The sequence below is a fragment of the Eptesicus fuscus genome, chromosome 18 (assembly GCF_027574615.1).
Source record: "Eptesicus fuscus isolate TK198812 chromosome 18, DD_ASM_mEF_20220401, whole genome shotgun sequence".
Classification (NCBI taxonomy): domain Eukaryota; kingdom Metazoa; phylum Chordata; class Mammalia; order Chiroptera; family Vespertilionidae; genus Eptesicus; species Eptesicus fuscus.
Genome location: NC_072490.1, coordinates 5,500,239 through 5,525,726, shown reverse-complemented (window position 1 = coordinate 5,525,726; position 25,488 = coordinate 5,500,239). Strand labels below are relative to the sequence as shown.

Below are 25,488 nucleotides of genomic sequence, written 5' to 3'. Positions count from 1 at the left end.
GCTTTCTGCAAGACAGACTGCCGGCAAGCAGGGTTACACGGTGAGTTTGATTCCTTACTTTTCGCCGACAGACCTTGGGTTTATATCGGCGGAAGGAAGGGTTTAACGATCCGAGAAGCAGCAGGTAATACAATGAAGGGGAAAAAAATCAACACTGCAAAGGGCTTTTATTTTAGAGGCACCACTTCAAAAACGAGAAATCACTTCAAAACATATCAAATAGAAAATAATTTATTTTAACTTCATTTTCCTTAACGTTTGTGAGTAAGCATGACTTTGTGAACTTGCCTGTAAAAAGAGTCTGTCCTTTCAAATCTACACAGAAAAAGGTCTGCGAGGAGAGCACTTAAAAAGTCCACACACCGTCTCCATCCTCGACTCCCCTGTGGGCGTACCTTCTCCCCACCGGCTGCAGTATTTGCAAACCTGCTCTAAGCTTCCGTAAAGCTGCACCATACTTAGCTTTCTGCTTACACCTCGACGCTCGCCTGGGAACTTTAACCAGAAACATGTTTACAGTTGAAACATACATTTAAACACACGGCTGGTTTGGTTATGTGTATTCAATCATTAACCGGTTGGGTGGTTTTGAGCTGAAGCCCTGACCTAAATAATATATTAATGGTCACTCATAGGAAACACATTCAGGAAAGTAACATTATAAAATAGGATTCCATTAAAAAATACATAATGGTAGTTGTATTTTCGGCAGGAAAAAAAAAGCACGTGTAACTTTTTCCATATGAATATAGTTTAAACACATTATCCTGTGAAAAGTATGCTCAAAAAGACCTTTTTGAAATTTAAGCACTTTATGTAAAAGGTCACAAGTAAAAAAGTACCCTTGCTATTTGAGAAAGGCCCTGTTGGTCAATATTGCCTCCCAAGATAGTTTCCGGGTGGCTTTTCTCCACTTAAAACAGAGCCCTCTCCCCGGAAGTGCGGAGGTGGACTATACACATGATCTTATCTTACAGAGACTTGCCACATTGAACGAGGCAGGGTTCTCTACCCCAACGGTAGCGCTGTCTATATACATGACGCTTAGACAGTCGTCACGGAGAGGAAGGAATTGTACACTCTGGTGCCATCTGGGGACTTGGTGCCATGGGTCAGGAGCTCCTGGATCGTCATCCAGTTATCCAGAATCTTCTTGTTCCTCCTCTTCATCATCTTCTTGTGGCTCAGCTCAAGGATGCTCACCTCCCTCCTGTCCTCGTCGGCGGGCTGCTCCCGGGGGCCGTCCAGCCGGCTCTGCAGCAGGAGCGCGCGCCGCCGCCTCTGCTCCCTGGCGCGCGCCACGTGCTGCTTGCGCTCCTCGCGGCTCCAGTAGCGGCCCAGCTTCATGTCGCTGGCCGCGTCGTCGTCCGTGGTGACCCCACTGCGCTCCTCGCGGATGCGCAGCGCGCGCTCCCGCAGCAGGCGGTCGCGCACTGGCCTCTTGGTGATGTAGCGGGAGCCGTCGCTGCGCACCTTCACCTTCCACTCCGTGCGGGGCTCGGGCGGGCCGGCGGGGCCCAGGTCCTTGCACACCCCCAGCAGGCTCACTTGGCTGTGCGCGTACTCCACAGCCGACTTCTGCTGCACCAGCTGCATGTAGCTGCGGTAGCGCCGCGCGTGCGCCGGGATGTGGGCCAGCTTGTGGGGCGCGTGCGCGTGCGTGGGGGGTGCGGGGCTGGGGCCATCCCCTGGGCTGCGCTCAGGGCTCTGCGGGGCCCCGCGCAGGTCCGCCTCCTCCGTGATGCGGAGTGGACTCTCTGGCGATGGCCCGCAGGCCCCTGTGGTCGCCTCGGCCCCTCTCCTCAGGGAGCTGTCGGGGGACATGTCCAGGGCGAGCGGGGTGCTCCGGCAGCTCTCCCCGGTGTTGTAGGCGCTTGAACTGTCCTTGTCCGACTTCTCGGGGAGCTCGGTGATGTCGGAGAGCTCGTGACGGCGTCCATCCGCCTCCGTGTCGCAGCCGCGGAAGCCACCGGGGTGCAGCGTCCAGGCCTCGCGCAGCTGCCGAGCCCGGTGCGCGCGCACGACGCTCAGACATTCGAGCTCGATGCTGCGCAGCTCGGCGTTGAGCAGCTCCAGCTCCCTGTCCACGCTCTCGGGGGCGCCCCTGCCCGCGCCCCGCCCCGGGCACCTCAGCTCCAGCAGCTCCGCGTCCAGCAGCCCCAGCTCCCCATCTGTGCTCTCGGGGACGCTGCGCCCCGGGCACTTGAGCTCCAGCAGCTGGCGGAAGCTCTCACACTCTGCATCGTCGGCGCAGTCGGCCCAGAGCAAGGACTCTCCGCTGAAGGGCAGGTCGCCGCTGCCCAGCGTGTCCTGGCTGCCCGTGCGTGTCCTCTGCCCGGCCAGCGCGGCCGACCCGGGCGCCTCGTCGCCGTTGTTCTCCTGCTCCGAGCTCTCGTCGTTGCGTGTGCTCTCGTCCGTGCGGCCCACGCCGCTGTCCTTCTCGTGCTGGGTGGACAGGATGGTGGCGGTGTCCGTGGTCCCCCCGTCTTCCTCATGCTTCTTCTGCACAAAACAACAACCACCGGTCACGGCGAGGGGCCTGGGGGCAGCGACCTGTGGCCTCTTCCTGCAGGACAAGGCTCTGCGGTGGGGCGGGCCTCCACCACTCGGCACAGGTGAGGACGAGGACGGGGCCTGGGCATTAGCCAGACCTACCTGGGCGACCACTGATGCCGCCGGAAAAGTGAGGTGACAGCCGCCTGGCCTGGATGAATGACCCAGAGCGCAGGGCCACCTCTAGCTCCTGGTCAGTGGGGTGTGCGGGACAGTGGTGGTGGCATAGACGGGCCAGGGGCAGCTCAGGTTAAACGGGGAAGGGCTTCGCTTTTGAAAACGTGGCCATGTCTCTGCTCTGCATCAATGCCGCCCCCACAGGTGCTTTCTCCGCTAACGTGGAAGGTCAGCGGTCCCTTCCCAGTTCTCTGAGTGCAGAGCAGCGCTTCCCTGGGGGCCAGAAGGGCAAGCGCGGCTTTCCTGCTGCCTCCCAGTTGGGGTCTCCCGTGGACCTTAGTTAGCTTCTCAGGGAGACCGGGAGCGGTTTCCTGCCGCTGGGCCGCCCGCAAGGCTGGCGAGGGCGGGGCTAGGTTGGTGATGGCTGGGCATGGCTGGGCGTGGCCGGGCGAGGGCTGTGCTAGGCTGGGCGTGGCTTGGCGAGGGCTGGGCGTGGCCTGGCGAGGGCTGGGCGTGGTCAGGCGAGGGCTGTGCTAGGCTGGGCGTGGCTTGGCGAGGGCTGGGCGTGGTCGGGTGAGGGCTGGGCGTGGTCGGGTGAGGGCTGGGCGTGGTCGGGTGTGGGCTGGGCGTGGCCTGGCGAGGGCTGGGCGTGGTCAGGCGAGGGCTGTGCTAGGCCGGGCGAGGGCAGCGAGGGCAGCTGGGCCTTACCTGCTGCAGCGCGCTGGCCGTGAACTGCATGGCCTGGTGGTGCTGCTCCTCCAGCATGTCCATGTGCAGGTCGTCCAGAAAGTCGTTCCGGTCGTCGTCCATCCAGCCCTCGTCCAGCTGGGGAAAAGCGGCAGCCAACACACGCCTCAGAGGAGAGTCCCCTTGCTCTCATTTAATTCATTCATATTTTTTAAGAAAATACACTTCCTTGGGGAAAAACATTTCCGGGGCAGTCTGCCTGTTTGCTATATTCCAGGAAACGCGCTGCCTCACCCCATGTCTGGGGTGCGGGGGGTCCCCACTGTCTGCTGTAACATTTTGCAGGGTGGAACCCCTTCTCTCACATCAGCTATTTTCAGGCCGCGGTGCAGGGCCGGGTCCAGCAAGCCCTGCGTCCTGCCTGCCGGCCCCACACAAGCAGCGGCCACCCCTCTTCCTTGTCCAGGGAAGGGCAGACTCCTCAGGGAAGGGCAGCCCAGGTGCCAAATCTGGCCTTTTATATCTTTTAACAAAAAGTCTGTCGACCAATGTTTCTCTCTCTCTCTATTTTACATGTAGGCAGCCAAAGGAAGGCCAAGGAATTTAAGCATCACCTTCTCCGCTGACACCCTGAAGCCAGAGTTTATTCCAATTTGCTCCTTTCCTGAAGAGGCCGCATTAAGCCCCTTGGACAAAGAATCACCTTGGGGTCTTTCATTAAAAAATAAAATAAAATAAAAATTGTTCTATGTTTAAGGGAGACATCATGATTGGATAAACGCAGTAAAATCATTACAGTAGTCGAGCTAATTAACGTCACCTCACAGTCACTTTTTTGTGTGGTCAGAGCACCTGCCATCTACCCTCTCGGCAAATTTCCAGGCGCCAGGGCAATATCTTACATCCGGGCACACGCGGTGCTCCCCCTGCAGTTGTGACTGAGACACAGCGCTAGGGGGGACCTTGGTCAGGTCTTGACCTCTAACATCTTGAAGGCCGTGACCCTGGTGTCTTCCATTCCACGTTTTCCTCTTCTCCCTCTTTCCAATCCCTGCGTTAAGGCGCCTGCTGGGCCCTCGGTGCAACTGCCAGGGTGGCTGCCAGCACCCTCTGTCAACGGTGGACTCAGATTCTGAGTCTCACAGTGAGATTTCCTTTCCAGGGCACGGGGTCTTCAAGTTTGGACCCGATCCCGGGGCCGTGTTCTGCAGGGACAGGGACTCCGGTTTTTGGTTTAGAAATGCAGGCCCCGCCTTGTGCTCAGGAAGCGGACTCACCTGGAGCTCGGGCCGTGCGATGAGCAAGGAGAAGTTCTTGTTTTCCTCGCTGGTTAGAAGGGCCACGGCCTCTTCGCGGTTCCGTACCTCTAGCCCGTTAATCTTAAAAAAAAGAGAGAGAGGGTGGAGGGTGGACAAACGCAGAAGTAGATCACGCAGAATCACGCTGCGCTACTCCATCTGTTACCCGCTTGGGGCTAGAACACGGAAGGTCCGCGGAGCTCGGGGAGAATGCTCATTCTCAGGGGCCCTGCCTGGACGGATGCAGCGGCTGGCCCAGGACGGAGCCCCGGTGTCCAAGGCCAGGGCACCGTGGAGGCCATGTGAACGGAGCGCATGAAGAGGAACACGTGAGCAACTGACTCAGACGTGAGACTCGGGCAGGAGTACAGGGGAAGGGTGAAGGGTTATCACAGGTGTTTTAGGCTAACACGGGAGACGCAGCAGTGGCAGGTCTGATGGGAACGTTATGGAAGCTGAGGGCAGAGAAGGAAATGGGGCGATAAAGGGGGGTCTGGCGAGGGTCCCAGCCTCAGGCAGGGCAGACGGTCAGGGGGAGGTGCTCTCTCACCATCACCCCTGGGAACCCTCCCGCAGGGGTTCGGCTTCTTGTCCTGAGAATTTGGGGCGCTGCTGGTCTGGCGGTTTCGGCCCCAGGGTGGCCGATTCCTCCAGGGGACACGGCTGGTCCCACTGAGCTGGGAGGTGAGCCTCCCACCAACTCCTTACGCCTGTGCCCCACAGGCCCACGGAGGGCTGACTCCACGGCTGGGGTGGTGGATCTCGATTACCAAGGAGAAATGGGGTGGCTGAGACCACGGGGGCCATGCTGAGTGGTAGATGCTGCTGGAAACCCACAGCAACCACAGGAAGGCTGAGCCGACCTGAAGGTTTGGGGTCACCCCACCAGATGGGGGTCCCTGAGCCGCCGAGGTTTGGGTTGAGGTCTGAGGAATGTCGAATAAGCAGTGGGAAATGACAAAAATCACTCACGGTGAGGAATGTCACGACAGATATAAACACGGTAGCTCAGAGCACCAGGTGAGCTAGCTCCTGCTGGGGTGCGGGGTGCTGCCCTCTCGATGGGGTGGGCTTCAGAACAGGCAGTTCTCTGTCCTCAGGACTCCCTGTGCATTTACTGTCCAGGGCTGGGCTTCACCCACGAAGTTCACTCGTCTGGCCTCCGTACACCCCTGGCTTGTGGCCCTCGTCCTTTAACCCTGAGCTGTTACCACACCCAGTTTGATCTTCACGGACAGGCAGGGGCGAGACCGACCTACCTGGATGATGCGGTCGCCTTCCCGGATGCGCCCGTCCTGGGCCGCGATACTGTTGGGGTCGATCTGGAAAAAACAGTGACCGTCTCAGCACGGACACAATAATGGCCCTGCCCGAAGGCAGGCGCCAACACAGCCAGGCTCGTGCCTAAACAGGGCCCGCGTGACGCAAGGGAGCAAACATGGGTCGATCCACGTCTCCAAGCACTTTCCAGGGCGTGTCCTCCGGTCCCTGCCTGGCACCCCTGCCCCGCAGCCCTGTGTCCGGGCCCTGCCGGCCTCGGGGACGTGAGGCCCAGCGGACTCTGGCTGCATAGAAATGAAAATCGCTACGGTGACTAGCAACCGTGCCTCGATTACTTTACCAAACGTTTCTAATACATTTTGGAAAATGACTTTAAAACTGAAGTGGTCTGGCTCAGTGGATAGAGCGTCGGCCTGTGGACTGAAGGGTCCTGGGTTCAATTCCAGTCAAGGGCACATGCCCGGATTGTGGGTTCCATCCCTGGTGGGGGGACGTGCAGGAGGCAGCCGATCAATGATTCTCCCTCATCATTGATGTTTCTATCTCTCCCTCTCCCTCTCCCCTCCTCTCTGAAATCAATAAAAATATATTAAAAACAAAACTCAGAAAAACTCCACAAAAACAAACAAACAAAAAAACCGAAGTATACTAGTACTTGAGACACGAGGACTGACTGTGGGAAAGAGACCCCGATGGCAGTGCCGACCGACTCCCTGGAGCCGGTGGATGGAGAACATTCATTCGGAGGGAAGTTACTGAGCGGGACCGACACACCATGTCCATTCCACTGAGACACCCATGTCCGTCCCACCGAGACAGGCTCCGGTCCAACAGAACCGTTTCCGCGTTTGCAGACGTAAGCGCCCGGCATCCGCGCTGGGGTCACTGGCCGTGCAGCCTTCTCTGGAAGATCAAACAACTTCTCCTACCTGTTCTGAAATCCATGCAACGTACGTGACTCCGACTACACACATCCCACCCAAAGGAAGGAGAGAGAGAGACACGTGGCCCGTGGGAAGGATCCCACCGGCCCATCCGACAAACACGAGACTGGCAAAGGGAGGCAGCCGCCCCGTCGGGGTTGAGCGCACACCACCATGTTATGGCCGGTCTGTAGGCTTCCCCGGGGCAATGTCGCCATCGGTGCTGACATCAGAACATAACCCCAGGGAGGACGGGACTCCATGGAGGGTGAGGAAGGGGACAGAGAAACGTGCCCGTGTCTTTCCGAGGGATTCTCAGTGAGGCAGAGTTAGGGCTGGCGACCACACGAAAGAAAGACGAACCCCCTCTCTGGGTCCCGACGTGCTCGCTGGGAAGAGCTGCCCCCCTACCTCGCTTATATAGATGCCAAGGTCGTCCTCGTCGTCCGTGCGGTAGCACACGGTGAGGCCCAGCTTGTCCTGGCTGTTGGCTCGGTACAGGTCCACCTCCTGCGGAGAGAGGCCCCGTGAGACCCCCGCACGCGGGGCGGCCGCCGCCGGGGCCTCAGGTGCTTTAAAAAATACTTCGTTTAAATGATGAACTGGATTTCTTTGCAGCCGACTGTGAGAGGGGTTAACTTACCCAACCCAAAGCGATTATGGACTCGGGATCAATGCACAGGGCATTTTTGACCTTTCGGTCAATAGAAAGTCATTTTGGAAATAGTTATTCTATTGATCCCCCCAAAAGAAAAATGACCCATATTTCACTCAACATCAGGACGTCGGGGGCAGGGTTTTAAAAAGCATTCCTTCCATGTCTGCCACAAACAAGAATATTTCCATGCCCCCAACTGTCCGGCCGTTTCACGACGAACGTTTCAATGCGTTTGGTTAGATCAGTGGTCGGCAAACTCATTAGTCAACAGAGCCAAATATCAACAGGACGACGATTGAAATTTCTTTTGAGAGCCCAATTTTTTAAACTTAAACTTCCTCTAACGCCACTTCTTCAAAACAGACTCGCCGCCCAGGCTGTGGTATTTTGTGGAAGAGCCACACTCAAGGGGCCAAAGAGCCGCATGTGGCTCGTGAGCCGCAGTTTGCCGACCACGGGGTTAGATGACTTCAGGTTGTGTTGCCTTACTATTCACGGTTACAGAACTTGCAAACGGATCCAAGAAAGGAGGGTAACGTGATCGCAGCAATGACTGCTCCCCATGGCAGCTGTCATCGTCATAGCCCAGAAATTACTTTCAGCCGCTAGTTCGGCAAATTAAATAAGATGAGAGCCCGACGGTGAGACACTTGGGCACAGGGGACGCTGCCATGTCTGCCAATTAGTCCTGCCGCAGAGCGAAGTCAGCTCTGGTGACTGTCGGGGCCTTTGAGGAAGTATTGGGGCCCTGAGCGAGCTGACCAGGCGGCCTCGCTGCCCTCTCCTGGGTGCAGCCCGCACCAGGACGATTCTGCAGCCGCAGCCGCCGCCCCCGGGGAGGGCTGGGGGGGTCCGCCCGGCAGCAGGTCCCTGGGTCTGGATTTAGTGTTATCTGCTCAACAACCTGGCGAGGAGGGACTCTGAGTCGGGGTCTCTGAGCCACTGTCTTTGGGGACAAAGCCTTCCCTCCAGGCTCTTGGTGGAGCGGGGTGAGGAGGGTCTGTCTTTGGGGTGAAGCTCAAAGCGGTTGTGTAGCAGCTACTTCCTAACCCTCCCTGGAAAAGGCAGGGTGCCCACAGCCATGGATGCCGTGAGGCAGAACAGCAGGTTCCGAGGCCCTGGCCCAGGGGGGCCGACGCTGTGTGTGCCAGGACCAGGGGCGGGCTGCGTGTGGCGGGCGGTAAGGCTGGACCAGCGAGGGCCCCACGCCCAGCGGGAGAACTCACGTTTTCTTTGGGCGTCGTGGGAAACCGTGACAAGTTCTATAAGCACCGCCACACCCTCACTGTTCCCAGCCCCTGCCTTTCCGCTGCCCGGTGGAGTGTGATGTGGGGAAGAGCCGGGGCTGTGAGGACCTCCGATCCCAGCTCTGCCTCTTTCTAGCAGCTTCCTCGGAGCTCATCACAGCGTCCCAGCCTGTGTCCTCACTGCGGAGCTGGCCAGGGCAATGAAGGCGGCTATCGGGCAATTTCTAACCAGACGCGGTATCTGGGGGCTCGGGGGAAATGACAATTTATCGGGAGCTATCGGGAGTTTTGCACATCCTCAACATTTCCTTCTGACGGTGAGCACACCTCCGCAGGCACGGAGCTGGTCACGCATCTGTCCGTGACGCTGGAGATAACGCTTTCCAAGACCGTGAATCAAACGGGATGAATAATGCACAGCCTCCTCCGGGTCCCCGCCCTCCCCCGACGGGTCCTGTTGCTTCTCCGTCTAGATGGATCCCTGGATAACAAGGAGCGGCTCCGCCTGACATTTCAGATGGGACTGAAACGCCAGTCCAATTAAGAGAGTGAAGAGGGCCCTTCCCCCGCGGGAGCCACGCTTTCCGCGTCCCCGTCAGACACTTTCCTTGAAGGCCCCAAGGACCGACAGGATGGCTGATCTACCTGTAGGACGGGTCCCTGAGGCACAACCCTTCCCTCATTGGTCCAGGACGCTGCTGTGCATGTTTCTTTAAATTATCTCAACACTTCCTCTCGGCAGTGGGATGTAGAGCTGCCTCTAAAAGGCTGCATTTTCCTTCACCTCAATTGACCTTCAATTGACCTTCAATTGACCTTACATTCGGGATAGGGTACCACGGCCCTGACGCCTTCACTCAGCAAGTCCTTGCTGGTGCCCACGCCAGGCCAGCAGGGCCCAGGCAGGAGGAGTGTGAGTCGGACCAGAGCCCAGCTCTCGTGGGCCTGGATCCCGGGGGAGCCAGACAGAGGCAGGAGGTGGTGCCGTGGGGTCCGGCAAGGGGAACGTGCTGGAGGGGTCGCCTACTCGGGGGACGTGCTGTGCAGGCTGTGCAGCAGCTGGGAGGGCCTGGTGAAGGTGGTGGTACCAAGTCCCCATGTCCCTGGGAGGGCGAAGAGGAGGTGATGGGGTGTGTGTGTGTGTGTGTGGGCGGGGGGGGGGGGGCAGGGCTGACCAGGGAAGGATCTGGAGGAGCCCCTGATATGCCTGGGAGGCTGAGGCTGGGCATCCTGTGTTCCCCCAGGACACCCCAGCCCCCTGTCACCTACTCTAGGGACCGGTGAGGAGCGCACCCCAGACCGTGGGGGAAGCGGGGTCCCCTCGCTGCTGTCAGAATCATGTCAGTGGAACACAGGTGACTCGGAGGAGCCACTGATGCACCAAGTGGGAAACGAAAGCAGCAGATGAAAGACAAAGCCCTTCAGACGCCTGCGTTCTCTCGGAACTGCCGGCCGGAATGTCCCGAGCGGGTGTTCGGCCGTGAGCACTTACGGGTGAGTTGGGCGGCTCGACCCTGGGGGGTGTGCGAGCATCGCCCTTTTACCCGGAAGCGGTTTCCCAAGAGCAGGGACCTGACGCTGACGTGGATGGGACCGTCCTGCGTGCTTTCTGAGAGAACACCCGCCCTCTGTGTGCGCCTGCCCCAGGGCATCCCCACGCGGAGGCTCCGCACGGTCCTCCCGGGGGGCACGCGGGGCTGGCTCCCGCCGCGACGCCTGGGCATGGAGCCCGACCCCCGGGCCCCAGAGCAACATGTACGTGCGTGTTTTCAATTATTTAAAATATTCAAAAGACGGGGTAGCCAGTCCTGTTCCGGGTGCGGGAAGTGACATAATCGCCCCGCCAGGCTCCCGCACACCCTCCTGGCACCGCCGTGAGCGCCCCCCTCGCTCCTCAGCCGCCACTCTCACGCTCACGCTCTAGCACAGGTGACCGAGGGAAGGGGCCCGCCGTGCCCCCCAACAGGGCTGCCCGCGGACTCCCGGGCCGGGGGTTTTCGAACACGGATCTCGCAGAAATTCAGCAGATCCATAACTCTACCCTTACGGGTTATCTGAGGCCAAAGAGGACGGAAGGTTCTAGATGCCGTGTAATGCCAACTGGCCTCTGTGTGGCAGGTACTGAGAGGACCCCAGGCCACGGGGTCTGCTCCCCGGAAGCCTCTGGAGCAGCGGGCAGTTGTCCTTGAGACAGAAATTCGCCGGGAGCCCCGGTCTGTGCGTCCAGAGAACTGACGGGTGTTCTCGTGGCCCCCAAACCAGCGCCCTCACCTCCAGCTCCAGCTCCTCCCTGTCCAGGTCCTGGTGGGCGCCGCCCAGGTAGTCGCTGGGGTCGTAGTACTCGTGGGCCGAGGGGTGCCTGCAAGGAGAGGAGCAGCTGTGAGGTGTCCCTGCGGTCACTGGCCGCTCTCCACCCCCCCTCACACTCCCTCCCCCCGCCCGGCCCAGGCCCGCCGGGCAGGCAAGCAGGTCGCCCGCCACCCACACCTCCCGCTGTGTTTCCCAGCTTGGAGGGCCCATGGGTCCGCCTCTGGGGCCCCTCGCATTGTGCCTATGACGAGGCACCGCCCGCATCCCCTCCCGCCGCCGCCACTTGCGGTGATTAAATTTTATCCGGAAACAACTTTTACGACGTTAGTAATTTTGCTCTTAGAATATAATTTGAATAACTCTGCTCCAGGGTTATAATAAAGTAATTAATATGTCACGGGATTCAATTTATCGGCTCCATAAACAAGAAAGGGAGAATGGGAACCCTGGAGGGAGGCACGAGGGCGGCTTACTCCTCGGGCAGGAGGTAGGGCCCCAGCGCGGGCGGGCTGGGCGGGGACAGCTTGGCGAGGGCCATGATGTGCTCGAAGGTGATGTCGGTCTGGGTGCCCGCGTCCACCAGCTGCGCCTCGGACGGCGCCGGGAAGGCCCTGGCCCGCGGCGTCCGCCGCAGCACCTGCACCACGATGGGCTCCTTGGCCGTCCTGAACGCCTCCACGGCCTGGTCATGCGTCGCCCGGGATAGGTCTTTGCCGTTGACCTGTCGAAACATTTAGGGGGGGGGGACCATGATGCTCATGAAGCAGGATCCGGAAAGACGGGTTTTCCCGTGCAAGCGGCCAGCGGGAGGGCCGCGTGGGGATGTCCGGTCCTCCCGCGATCTCTCCCCATCTCAGGTCCCCGGGGAAGGCCTGGTGGGAGGGGCGAGTTGGCAGGTCTGCGGATGTGGCATCTGTACCAAACCCACAGCCGGATGTCCCGGCTTCCTCCTGGAATGTCTTTGACACCCGCGCATCCTCTCGCCTGGGAGAAGAGCGTGGCGCAGGCTCAGCGCCGTGGTCAGGGCTGACACCGGACTAGAAATTAGTCACACGGTCACGCGGCAACGGCGCGCATTTCCCCAGCCCGTGCCAGGTGGCATGACTGTTCCTTTCCTGCGAGTGACAGGAAGCTTCCTTTTTAAAAAAAAAATATATTTTATTGATTTTTTTTTTTACAGAGAGGAAGGGAGAGGGATAGAGAGTTAGAAACATGGATGAGAAAGAAACATCGATCAGCTGCCTCCTGTACACCCCCCTACTGGGGATGTGCCTGCAACCAAGGTACATGCCCTTGACCAGAATCGAACCTGGGACCCTTCAGTCCACAGGCTGATGCTCTATCCACTGAGCCAAACCGGTCAGGGCAGGAAGCTTCCTTTTGAAACCAATCCCTTTTGCTTTTCCTTGAAAGGCCCGCCGGGAATACGAAGGGGCTCACAGGCCACAGGTGGGCCTGGCGGGGAACTCCGAGGAGCTCCGATGGCGCACGTTCTGGCCGCCGCTCGGGAAACCCAGCAGCCCGTGTAGTTGGTGGGTGCTTCCGAGTGTGCGCAGCCCTTGCACCTGCCCTTCTCGTCCCAGTCCGCACCTCCCTCCCCCAGAGCGTCCAGTCACCACGGGAGGCCACCTGGGTGGTTAGAACGTTGGTGCTGCGCCCCGGATTCTCTCCAGGGGCACCCTCAGACCTCACTCACCCCGGCTGCGTCCGGAACAACTCACACGAGGGGACACACAGCCGGACCGTTTCTGGAAAATGAAGTCGCCCCCAGCAACGTGGAAGCCCAGCCGCTTCCTTTCCCCCCCTCGCGTCCCCCGCGGCAGAGGAACACGGCATCACGGAGTGTGGTTACATCCAGTGACGGCACCGCACGGACACCGCCAGGCCCCGAACTACTTCCCTCTCTTCCCCGCGTGGTTGGTTTGCTTCTTAAAGGCAAGTATAGGATCGTGGTATGGGGACCGTGCTGCGGAGTAGATACCTCCCCAAGTCCCCCCGCCTCCCAAACCTTCCCGGCGGAGAAACGGGCAAACCCATGTCACTCGCACAGCAACTTAATCCCGAGTTTAAACCCCTTAGATGTACACTGCCTTCTCCCCGTAGGCATGCCGTTAGTGTTTACTCGTAAGGGCCGGGACGAACACCAGCCCGGTTCCTGTCTGGCACACACACCTCCCCCCCGCAGTATCTCCGACGTCAAGGCACACACACGAGGTCCCTCCTCCACGGGGCGGACAGACAACTTCCGCTTCTCTTGGTCCGACCAGAACCCGACCACGGAGGCTGATGCTGCAGCTCGTGCCCTGCTTTTTCTTAAGCCCTGTTCGCTCCCTCCGGGGACAGGAACACCGAGGCCGGGCCGCCTTGGAAACAGCCTTGGGTTGAGGAACGAGGAGCAGACGTGGGGTTCGTTCCCTGGAACGAAGCCCAGGTGCATCGGGCCACCGGCGGGACCATGGATGATTCGGATTCAACCTATTTAAGTAATTTACTGACGTCACAAGGGAGTTCCTCGGGCCACACACAGACTCGGGGCACCAGTGAATGGGAGGATGGCGGAGCCAGCGCCTCTTAAGGCCTCCACCCTGGAGGGTGGGAATATAGGGTTTTAACACACAGCTGTGTTCGAGGTTCCTCCTTGGAGAAAAGAATGAAAGCACGCAAAGGAATTCTTCCTAGTTTTCTAAACCAATGGCCCACCCTGACCCCTGTCCCTGCTAGGGCTGAATCCTTTAGCTCAGTGGTCGTCAAACCGCGGCTCGCGAGCCACATGCGGCTCTTTGGCCCCTTGAGTGTTCTAACGCCACTTCTTCAAAACAGACTCGCCCAGGCCGAAAACCGACTTCTGCGCGTGGGCCACGAAGTGTCAAATCGCACTGTATGTGCGCGCCCGCACGTGGTATTTTGTGGAAGAGCCACACTCAAGGGGCCAAAGAGCCGCATGTGGCTCGCGAGCCGCGGTTTGCCAACCACGGCTTTAGCTGAATCCTCAGAATCCCATTTCTGACCGCTGGTGCCTAGGGAACAATGCCAGCAGCCGGATGCCACACACCTGCTCACCTCACACATCCCGATACGCCCCTCCACACACTGGTGACCCCCTCCTTCCTCCCGGCTCGGGTGGCTGCACCGAGACCCACCTCTGGGGCTGGGCCACGGGCCGGCGCCCTCATGGGGGCTTTGGGCAAAGTCACGGTCCTCTCTCCGTCTCACTGTCCGCATCGACAACATGAATGGAACCGAAGGGTTGGGGGTTTTATGAAGCTTCATGAGAGAATCTGGGTATAACGCCTAAGGGATAAGGATTTACTAAGAAACCAGGGGGCTAATGGGACCCGATACCAGGATGTCACATTTTCCCAGGAGACAACAATCTATACATCCAAGGAGCAAAATGCAGCCTCGTCCGGGGCCCTGAATAGCTTCTGTACACGGAAAGGCTCCCTCCCTGCCCATCTCCCGACCCCGGCCACCGACACCCACATTAATGCCTTCAGTCCTCGAATTTCTAGGGCCTCGTTAGGGGTGCGACAGATAAATGGTCCCGGCCTCGCCGCCTGCCGCACAAGCTCTTGACAAGGCGTCGCGGGATCATTACGCTCTCCTAACAGCCGATGAGACGAGGCGGGAGTCACTAACCCAGACGATCCATTCATTCTTGCAGCCAAATTTGTTTTGAATTACCTTGTGCACATAACACTTATTACACTGCCATCTCGGAATCGCATCCCTGAGAGACTCGGCGGCGGCGAGGTGATGACTCACGCCGCCAGCCAACCGAGAACGACAGCCGCTCCTCCCGGGATGAGCACCGTGTCCTCCTTACGAGGCGGCGGCGGCCCCCATCGCAGGAGGAATGCTCGCCCAGGCGCGGCGGGCCGGCGGGGGCGGCATCGCCCCGTCGAGCAGACTGCTTTTACAACAGTTTACGCGGCGGCTCTACAACCCAGTCAACGGAATGTTTTGGAACGAGAGATGCTGACTGCCAAGTGTATCTTTATTATAAATTAAATGCTTAAGTTATTCACCGCAGGCTCTGGTACGGAGGTGCAATTACGGCGGAAATCCAATCAGCCTGTCTCTGGGCACACTTCGCGGCCGCAAATACGACGTGACACTAAGGGACTCAAGTGTCCTTGCGCGGAAGGTCTCCCGAGAGGAGACGATCGTGCTGAGGGCGTGGAGCGATTCCTTCCCGGGTCACGTGCCCGCTGCCCCTTGTCCGAGGTGCCCACGACCGGTGTTCCCACGTGCTGAGGACTAACGCAGAGCTGGGGGCTTGTCCATTTGGGGGTACACTTTACGGACAGCCCACCTGTCCACCTGTCCGTCACTCACTCCCAGAAAGCACCTGCTGTGGTTCCTGACACGTGCCCCCTCCTGGCGTGCCCCCCGGAGAGTTCCTCGGGCGGAAGTGAGGCCGCAGCGCCTGCTGTCGGACCGCTTCTAAAGCACCTTTCACTAGAACAGCCAGACCGCACCCCCCTGCTCTCGCTGGGACACCAGCTGAGCCCCGAGCCCCGACGCAGGCCCCACGCTCACTGTCTCTGAGAAAGCCCGCTGGTCGGAGGCTCTCACGCGCCTGTGTCTCCTTTCCGCACGGGAGCCCGGAGCCTTGCGGAGTTCTCCGGGGCCGGAGTGCACGCAGCTCGGGACGTGTGTCAATACGGTACTTGGAAAAGACGGTCTACTCTCTCCAAATTAGAAAGTAAGTGTCTTTTTATGGGGAGACATTGGTTTCTGAGGACCCTTCTAAAGCACCTCGCAGGGGGTCACCTCTGTTTCTATCACACGTGCTAATGGTCCAGGGTAAGTGCTAATGCAATTTCAAACCCAGCCTATTGTCAATTCCGCCCCTGGATGAAACCCAACTTTTATGGGGTTCATTTAATTAAATACAGGGGCAGTGATTTCCTTCTGTAAAACATCACACCTATGCTTCCAAACTAATTAAAGCGTAGATTCCATTGGAAGCAAGAGATGACAATAAGCCATACAACTGGAAAGTGAAAGGTTTAAGCCCTGATCGAGCTTGGGTTACAAAGGTTCTTGGAGGGATAGCACCCCTGCGGTGACACAGGAAGTGACAGGACAGGGCACCACGGGGAGACGCCTGGACCTCGGGGTGAGCCTGGAGCGCCCCATGCACAGACAGCTGCACTGGGCGGGCGAGAGAAGTGCTGACCTAGACCGCGCTGCCCCTCCCCCCGGCGCGAGATGTACCGCGGGGGGCCAGGTGTCCCCTGAGCCCCCGGTTCCTCCTTTGGGGAAAGAGAACCCGGGGGGAGGCCCAGCACCCCCAGCACTGAGGGTCACTTGGTGGGAGCCCCCACTCTGATTCCAAGCCACAGGGAGTCCGTGGGCTCAGCCCCTGGGAATCTGACTGGGGAGAAGGTGAAGGGACCTGCAGCGGCGGCCACACGGGGACCTCGCAGACGGCGTGCACGCCCGCGGTGCCAGGCAGCAACCCCAACCCGAGGCTCTGCTCACCGGCAGGGCCAGGTGGGGTGACCTCTGACCAGGGCCCTCGGCGGGTGCAGACCTGCCTGGTTCAGAGCCTCAAACGAGCCAGCCGTTGGGCGGCCCCGATCCCGGTGGGTCCTGCCCGCAGGGAGCCGAGGCCCAGCCCCACCTGTCGCGGGGAGCGCCCGGTCCCCTTTGGACAGAAAGGCTGCTGACCACTCGAGACCCGAGAATAAGACAGGACACTCTTGTCAAAAGAAACCACGGAGCCTTTCTGGGCCTCAGTTTCCTCATCTGTAAGTTGGGGGAGCACTCTAGATGCTGATGACGGATGATGACTTTGAACGTAGGACTGTCACCGCGCACGCTGGTTCCTGGGACCTTTCACCCCCTTTGGAGACCCGGGTTAAAACATCTCGACTTCGGTTTCTGGCCCTCAGTTTAGTTACACGAGAGCATCCCGTCGGGCAGGGGTCCTGCAGACACGCCCCTCCCCCCTCAGTCTCAGTCTCAGCCGCCGACAGACAGCCTCTAGCCACCTGCAGACACTCTGTTTCTGTACCTGAGGGCGTGCCAGCGTGCCGGGCCACACAACACCCCGGCAGAAGGCTGGCCAGCGCCCAATTCTGAACTCTCTCTCTTGCTTCCGATTGTCAGGGAGGCTCAGGAAGGAAGCTGAAGGGACTGCTTTGCCGACGGCAGGGGCCCGGGAACGGGCGGGTGGGCTCCAGTCCCTGCGACGGCAGAAGGACCGGCAGCGATTCCTAAGATGATGGATGAGACGTGGGTAGGATCTGCTAGAAACCAAATCAGAAGCCAATCCTCTGGGAAGGAATTAATGGGCCAAACACTTGATAATGCAATTAGGAGATGAGAAAAGGTAGAGGTTTCCAGAGGGGATGGCGGAGAGCAGTATGTGTCGGGGGTCCTGGTTAGGCCACGCTTAAGGCCGGGGCAAGAACGCAGGCCACTTTCTAAAGAGGAAAGTGTTCCGAGGGGAGGGAGCTGACCCCGGGGCTGATCCTGTGCGATGCTCTGGAGAGGGGCCGCTGGGGGGATGGGCACTGGCGGCTGTGTTTCAGCTAACCGTGCGGGTCTGAGACAAGGAACCCAAGGTCCCTGGCGGCAAAACCATACCTAACAAATAAAGTCAGACTCGGGCCTCACATCCTGTATTAAAAAAACAGCTGTGAAAGGCGACAGTCATAGCACCTTTTTAGACCAAATCAAGGCCGAGAGCGTCAGTCCTCACAGTAGGAGCGCACGCGGTGAGGAAAGAGGGCTATGTCAGACTCCACGCAGCGACGGGATTCGGGTCCACGGGCGATATCATGAAGAGAAGGCAAACATAAGCCACGGACGGGAAGGGGATATCTGCCACTCGGATCTGACGGGCGACGAGTGTCCCGGCCGGGTCTTGTAAGGTCCATACACCAAGAGGAGGAGAGGAAAACCCCAACGGGGAACCGGCCGAGCCTGAACAGGTGCTGCCCACTCAAGAAACTCAGAGCTGGCCGACACACCGCTCGGAAATAAAACAGGCACCTTCGTGAGCAACCAGGGGAAAGGCGGTGTAAGCGGAGTGAGCCACCTCTTCATAGTCACCGCTCTGGAAAAGTGAAGAGCCGACGATTCCCAGTGGTGCAGGAGGCGCAGCCACAAGGACCGCTCTACCAGGAAGATGAGGGAGTCGGCACGAGGAAGACCGAGGCAGCGTGCACTCTAGTGCCCTCCCGTCCTCTCTCCCTCCCGTCCTCTCTCCCTCCCTCCCGTCCCTTCCTCCACCCACCCGGTCGGTGCACAGGGAGCCACCCATGTATTTCCTAGAGCAGAGGGTGGTCCCGGACCAGCAGCACCTGAGATCCGGGGGAGCACCGGCTCGGGTACGAACAAGCCCTCAGGTGACTGCGATGCGTGTTCATGTTGGAGAACGGCTGCCCTGGAGGTATTTCTGGGCCTTGAGACCAAAGGCAAGTAAAAGCGAGATTCCATCCCTCCACCCCCTTTGCAATGAAATAGGGAAAAAACATGAGAAAACCCTTAAGGCCCAGGGACTCTGGGAGTGGGGGTGAGGAGAGGCGAGGGGGAGACTCATACACTGGTGAGCGCCTAGGGCACCATGGGAGAGCTCAGTGCTGGGATAGGAGTGCATGGGGCACCATGGGAGAGCTCAGTGCTGGGATAGGAGTGCATGGGGCATCATGGGAGGGCTCAGTGCTGGGATAGGAGTGCATGGGGCATCATGGGAGAGCTCAGTGCTGGGATAGGAGTGCATGGGGCATCATGGGAGAGCTCAGTGCTGGGATAGGAGTGCATGGGGCATCATGGGAGAGCTCAGTGCTGGGATAGGAGTGCATGGGGCATCATGGGAGAGCTCAGTGCTGGGATAGGAGTGCATGGGGCATCATGGGAGGGCTCAGTGCTGGGACAGGAGTGCATGGGGCATCATGGGAGGGCTCAGTGCTGGGATAGGAGTGCATGGGGCATCATGGGAGAGCTCAGTGCTGGGATAGGAGTGCATGGGGCACCGTGGGAGAGCTCAGTGCTGGGATAGGAGTGCATGGGGCATCATGGGACGGCTCAGTGCTGGGACAGGAGTGCATGGGGCACCATGGGAGGGCTCAGTGCTGGGACAGGAGTGCATGGGGCACCATGGGAGGGCTCAGTGCTGGGATAGGAGTGCATGGGGCATCATGGGAGGGCTCAGAGCTGGGATAGGAGTGCACGGGGCACCATGGAAGAGCTCAGTGCTGGGATAGGAGTGCATGGGGCACTGTGGGAGAGCTCAGTGCTAGGATCGGAGAGCATGGGGCACCATGGGAGAGCTCAGTGCTGGGATAGGAGTGTATGGGGCACCATGGGAGGGCTCAGTGCTGGGATAGGAGTGCATGGTGCATCATGGGAGGGCTCAGAGCTGGGATAGGAGTGCATGGGGCACCGTGGGAGAGCTCAGTGCTGGGATCGGAGTGCATGGGGCACCATGGGAGAGCTCAGTGCTGGGATAGGAGTGTATGGGGCACCGTGGGAGGGCTCAGTGCTGGGATAGGAGTGCATGGGGCACCGTGGGAGAGCTCAGTGCTGGGATAGGAGTGCATGGGGCACCATGGGAGGGCTCAGTGCTAGGATAGGGGTGCATGGGGCATCATGGGAGAGCTCGGAAGGGCACCTGAGCTGGCGTGGTGGCTCACCAGCCTCCATCCTAAGAGAAAAGCAGAACTCCTCTTGGTCTCCAAAGCTTTCTACCTGAGGAAGAGACAGGTAGACAGAGGGCAGCAAGCCCTGGCCTAACCCGTCCTCAGCATAAGAGTGGCCTGTCTCCCATTGTTCACTGAAGAGCAAGCGATAGCGGTGACAGATAAGCGCCCACATCGAAAACAGCGACTTTCTCGGCCACAGACGGGCGCCAGGCTCATGAACAAGGGCCCCCAGGTTGTCATGGCGGGAGGAGGCGACTTTCCTCTCCCACACCTGCTTGGCCTCGCCTCATTCGGGATGTAATGGGGTTCTAAAACAAAGCTTTCAGGATGGATAGGTTGTTGACACAAACACACCCCTACTTGCAAGAAAACTAAACCAGGTTTGACACTGCTGTCTGGAGGTCAAGTTTAGGTTCATCCAATTACCCACCATCCCTCTGCCCTGGCGAACCGTGCCACACGCCGCCGCTGCATCTCAGCAGATGCACAGCCGCCCTGCTCTCAAGCAGACACGCAGCTAGCATTGCATGGAGCTAATTGAATATGAAAATAGGATTGTATACAGTCAGGCTTCCAGAATCTTCCTTAAACTTGATTACCATTTCCTTTAGAAAGCTGTGTTTTTCCGACCCGACTGGCTAACGGATAGAGAAAGGGCCACAGATCCATACATCTACAGTTTTCTGGCAAGTTATAGTTATTGGGCAAAGTTTTTGTTTTTTAAAACCAACATTAAGTGGCGTGCAAGACACAAATCACCCTTAGCTGCTATTCTAGTTCCTGTTAATCGGCAGGAGAACGTGAGCTTTCTCAAATCATCTGGTCTTCACACCACCCGGGCGGCCAGCGGGAACTCGGTGCTCCTGGGAGCGCACTTCCGTTTGCCCACCACCCCGTCCCCCCACTGAGGGCAGAGGCTCCGTGGGAACCCCTCTCATTGGTCAGGGAACAGACCCAGGTCCTCTCAGGCTGATGGAGGTGCCAGCAAAAAAATTTTAAAAATTGTAATCCGTGTTCCCCATAATCTTGGCGATCTATTCACTGGCTTTGAAGGAAACAAAGAATTCTCAAGGCGTTGGCACCCTCGCACAGAAAGCATCCCAGCCCCTCTTATCATGGCTTTGTGCCTCAGTTTCTTCATCTTTGAAATGGGGATAACACCACCTCCCTCCTGGTGCCACTGTGAGGGAAGCGTACGGCAGGCACTGAGTACAGTGCGACACACAGCAGGTGCTCAGCTAATGGTGTGGTGGCTGCGCTGAACGCCACGGAAGCCGAACCGATAGGTCCTCCTTGCCCGCAGACTTTGGGGAACGTGTTTGTATCCCAGTTTCGAGTCCGAAGCCTCGATCCCAGCCAGAGTGATTTCCCTGTTGCCAAATCGAACCAAGGAGGTCAGCCTTGTTCTCCAGGAGTCTCTGGCTGACCCAGAGGAGGTGGAGGGGATGAACGATACTGACCGGTGTGTCCCTCTGCCCCCCACCCAGGCCTCCATCTGGAGACCCTCCTCCAAGCCGCCACAGGTCGGCCTTGTCCTTGTTCTGCAAGGGCACAGCGGGGCGGGGAGGGCTGGAGAGCTGGGTCTGCGTCCAGGCACCAAGCCAACGGAGCCACAGCCACCCCCATCCCTGCAAACCCCTCCTCCCCCCGCTCCCCACAGCCAGGTGACCCGCCTGAGCCGGGTTCCCGCCCAGCCCTGGAGCCTTGCAGCTCTCTTGCCCCCTGAACACGGGGTCCAGGCCAGCGAACGTATCCGAGCGGGAGACGCACCCCTCGATGGCCTCAAAGCAGCGTCCTTCCTGCTTCCCTGTCCTTTTGCGTTAACAGAGCTGAGCCAAGTCACAAGACAGGCTGGAGCTCAGAGCGAGAAGCCGCTGCTCACTTAAAGTTTAAATTTCCAAGGGGCACAGACCCTGTCTCAATGTCTCCCAGGACCCCCTCCATCCCCCCCCCCCAGGTCCATAAAAGCACAAACAACGGCTGTAGCTCCACTGACCTCCCAACCCCCTGGGTAGGCAGGAGGCGAACCCCCCCACCCCCCCGCACCCCCCGGGCATGGTTCGCCTGGCGCGGATCCCTGGTCTGCCTGCACTCTCTGCGGCGCCCTCTAAGCGCCGGGCGACTCCACGTGCCGTTGTTTCTCTAATGTGATTAAAGGTACAATAAGGTGTGTGCGCGGCGGAGGCACGGCCATTGTTCGGCATCATTAGGCTCACAGCAGCCCCCCAATGAAGCGGCGGGCAGCTTGCCAGAGGCCCTAATGAAGAGCGTCTCTTTGAATTATCTCGGGATGCGGAAAGGATCAAGCCTGAGCCCCGGAATATTTGATCCTCTTTGTGCTGCGCGAGGAGGGCGTGCGGGAGGGAGGCGGACACGCCGGACCTTCTGGAACTGTCATTCATGGAAACCTCCGTTTCTCCGCTCTAATAAGGCTTTGCGTAACGAGAGCGGGGACGCGGTGATTAATTCCTGCAAGTGTTTTGGTGGATTCCTTTATGCTACGGTTCAGGACCCCCAAACAATAGGAGAAGGGGGACTCTACTTAGTTGGCACAAGGGTGAGCGGGCTCGAAAAGCATTCTGAATTTCCCGTCAAGTCCATCTGGATGGCTCCCTACATTGCTGACACCGTGCACTCCACATGGAAGTCATTTATCAGCCATTCGCTGCTCGATGCTTGGGCCAGAGCTATTTCCACATACATCCCCCCCCCCCCCGCCCCGTGGAAAACAAACAAACAGAATCCAGACCCCCTCTCTTCGGGGCTGGGCAGCAGGAGCCCACATAACACAGGAATAAGCCGCCGGCTACCACAGCTTTGCAGGGGGTGTGCGAGGGGGAGGCGGCCAGTGCGACGGCTGGTGAAGAATGTTTTTGTGCAAGGAAGAAGCCGAAGTTAGGAGAACTACATTCTGTGCACTGTATGTGTCCTACATTCGTGGCGTAAGTCTGCAACACACTGGTGAGGCCCTGTTCTTCTCGCTTCCCTCCTGAGTGACCGGCTCACGGGGCACTGGGCTCACGGAGCACTGCACAGGGTAACTCGGCAAATTTAGGATCTCGGCATCGCCGCCCGGTCGCAGAGGGACGGGGAAGCCTCCCAGGTGCCCCAGACTGAAGTCCTGAGATGGAGTGCGTGCCCAAGCTTGTTTCAGATGCCCGTGTTTGGTCAGATATGGCGGGGCGGGGCGGGGGGGGTGGGGAGGAGTCAGGCCCCAAATGGTCTGTTTTGGCCGTCTCTGTGCCTCGCTGTGGAGAAGACGCACAAACACCCCTTTATTCCCCCAGGGTGAGAGCATCATTAGGCAGCGGCAGCCAGCTGGGTCTCAGGGTCTTTCGAACGCCACGCGCCCTCTGGTGGCACTTGCAGAAATGACACCTGGTGGACCGCTAATCAAATTATGTTTTCCACTCAAGAATATATTCATATACTACTGATCGTGACAAATGAAGAAACAAGAACATTTTTTCTCTCACTATCACAACCTTATTCTAACGTTCTCATGTCAAAAAAACAACCTTTTTAACAGGAGGATTATGATTTTTTGAAGGCTGAAGAAAAATTCGAAGGTGTTAGAAGAGTTTAAGAGGAAAACACTAAAGTCCCAAGTTGGGTTACCAGTAGCAGTATGGAAACCTCCCAGGATAAGACCTGAATGTGCACAAAGAAAACTCTCGGAGGGGAATAAAGGGTGATGGAAGGAGACTTGACTTGGGGTGGTGAACGCACAATACAATATATATACAGATGATGTTCTATAGAACTATATACCTGGAACCTGTATAATTTAATTACCCAATGTCACCCCCAATAAATCCAATAAAAAACAAAAGATAAGAAGAAAACACTCAACCCAAATGCCAGATAAGGGACCAGGGTTATACTTAAAGTATCCATGTCACTCTCGGCTGCAATTTCACGTTGTTGGTAATGACACAGAAGTCACCGGCTGTGAATGACAGCCCCCAGCCCAGCCGCCCGCTATGGAAGTTGCTAACATTCTCCCGGAGGGAGGGAGGGAGGGAGGGGCAGCCGTGGCGGGAGCGGAGCGTGGGTCTGAGCCACAGGTCCCGCCAGGAGAAGCTGCCGAGAGGACCTGCCGTGGACGCTGCTCGCCGCGTCCTGCCTGGGGCTCGGCGCACGGGCAGGTGTACGGCGCTTTGGGGCATGGCTCTGTGACATCTGCTTACACAGGCAGATGTCTGTGCGGGGAAGCGCGGGCCACACAGCCACATCCCGCGATCCCAGCTCGTCCCAGCTCCCCGACAGACCCCGGAGTGCCGCCGCGACGGAAAGTAAGAGACTTAATAGGAAACACGCAGGAAAGTCAGGCTGTCTCGTTCAGAGCGCCAACGTACGCCAGGACCTCTCATTCCTTCCCCGGAAGGCGCCCTCCGCCGGGGGAGCGCCCATGCACTGCACGGAGGAAAGGCCACGGTTACCTGACAAACTTCGTAGAGCAGCCGGTACTGCTCGTCCGGCTTCCGCAGGCTGCACAGGCTGCATCCCATGTTGAGAGGCGCGGCCGCGGCCGGCTCCGACGCCAGCCCCCGGGAGGGAGAGCAGCCCTCCGTGCCCGGGGCCTCAGGCAGCTGCCGCGCTGGACACGGGCCGCGAGCACCTTCCCCCGCCCTCGCCCTCCCTCGCAGCCTGCACAGACGCGCCCTCCACTCCCTCCTCCGGCTCCGGCAGCTGCATTGTGCTCCGGCGCCCACGTGTATATATGCTGCCGCTCATGCATATTAATCAGCTCTCATTGACTATTCATAACAGACACCGCCACAGAAGCTGTAATTGCCAACGAGGACAGTTGAAATTTCTCTAATTAACAAGCACGCGCTCCAGTGGTGGGGAAGCATAAAGGACACTGACAGTTGCGCGAGCCCTTGGCTGGAGCGACAGATAAACAGGACCGCGTTCCCAGCGAGGTCTCTTAGGAGCAGCCCCAACGCGCCGACGCCAAGTACGGTTTCCTTTTCAATATATCGTAAAACGTACCTAATGCTGCAGGTAACGATGGCGCACCCACGGGTTTTAGGGAATGGACACGTTTGGAATAACGTCCATATAATGCTTGGTGCTTTGCTCAGTGGCAGGAAAGACCCTCCCCATGTGAATACCATGTGAAACCGAGACACACACTTGTGCACATGCAGAGTGACCAGGGGGTAAGGTCGGAGGGGAGCAAGCAGGTGACTCAGGTCTCAGGGCAGAACATCACCTGCTAACCCTCCCCATGGCCACGCAGCCCAGTTAACCCTCCCCATGGCCACGCAGCCCAGTTAACCCTCCCCATGGCCACGCAGCCCAGCTAACCCTCCCCACGGCCACGCAGCCCAGCTAACCCTCCCCACGGCCACGCAGCCCAGCTAACGCTCCCCACGGCCACGCAGCCCAGCTAACCTTCCCCACGGCCACGCAGCCCAGCTAACCCTCCCCACGGCCACGCAGCCCAGCTAACCCTCCCCACGGCCACGCAGCCCAGCTAACCCTCCCCTCGGCCACGCAGCCCAGCGAACCCTCCCCACGGCCACGCAGCCCAGCTAACCCTCCCCACGGCCACGCAGGTGCTGCCTGGTCTCAGAGCCACGGCGCCGAGGGCACTGTGGCGGGCCCCAGGCCTGGGGGTCTCCGGGTGCCGGTGCGGCTGCTGGGCTCCGCGGCTGTGTCCGCGTGCGGGGCCAGGAGAGCAGGGAGGCGCCTGCAGGCGGAGGTGGCACGGGTCCCCCACGCTCACGCCTCTGCCCACTGCGT

At 58.9% G+C, this 25,488-nt stretch overlaps 1 protein-coding gene and 1 non-coding gene across 2 annotated transcripts in view; both read right to left on the bottom strand.

Moving 5' to 3' along the window:
* Positions 1-213: 213 nt before the first annotated feature.
* The window catches only part of PDZRN3 (PDZ domain containing ring finger 3), a 106,579-nt gene continuing 81,304 nt past the window's right edge, over positions 214-25,488 (bottom strand). Inside the window, exons 4-10 of the mRNA XM_028132138.2 lie at positions 11,548-11,795; positions 11,036-11,123; positions 7,271-7,369; positions 5,915-5,977; positions 4,635-4,736; positions 3,379-3,495; positions 214-2,502 (exon numbers count right to left, since the gene is read on the bottom strand). Of these exons, the coding sequence (XP_027987939.2) occupies positions 1,045-2,502; positions 3,379-3,495; positions 4,635-4,736; positions 5,915-5,977; positions 7,271-7,369; positions 11,036-11,123; positions 11,548-11,795 (2,175 nt within the window). The 3' untranslated portion in view covers positions 214-1,044. The remainder of the gene's footprint in view (positions 2,503-3,378; positions 3,496-4,634; positions 4,737-5,914; positions 5,978-7,270; positions 7,370-11,035; positions 11,124-11,547; positions 11,796-25,488) is intronic.
* LOC114228647 (small nucleolar RNA SNORA67) lies at positions 3,929-4,067 on the bottom strand. Its single transcript, XR_003614777.2, has one exon. It is a non-coding gene; the product is annotated as a small nucleolar RNA SNORA67 (small nucleolar RNA).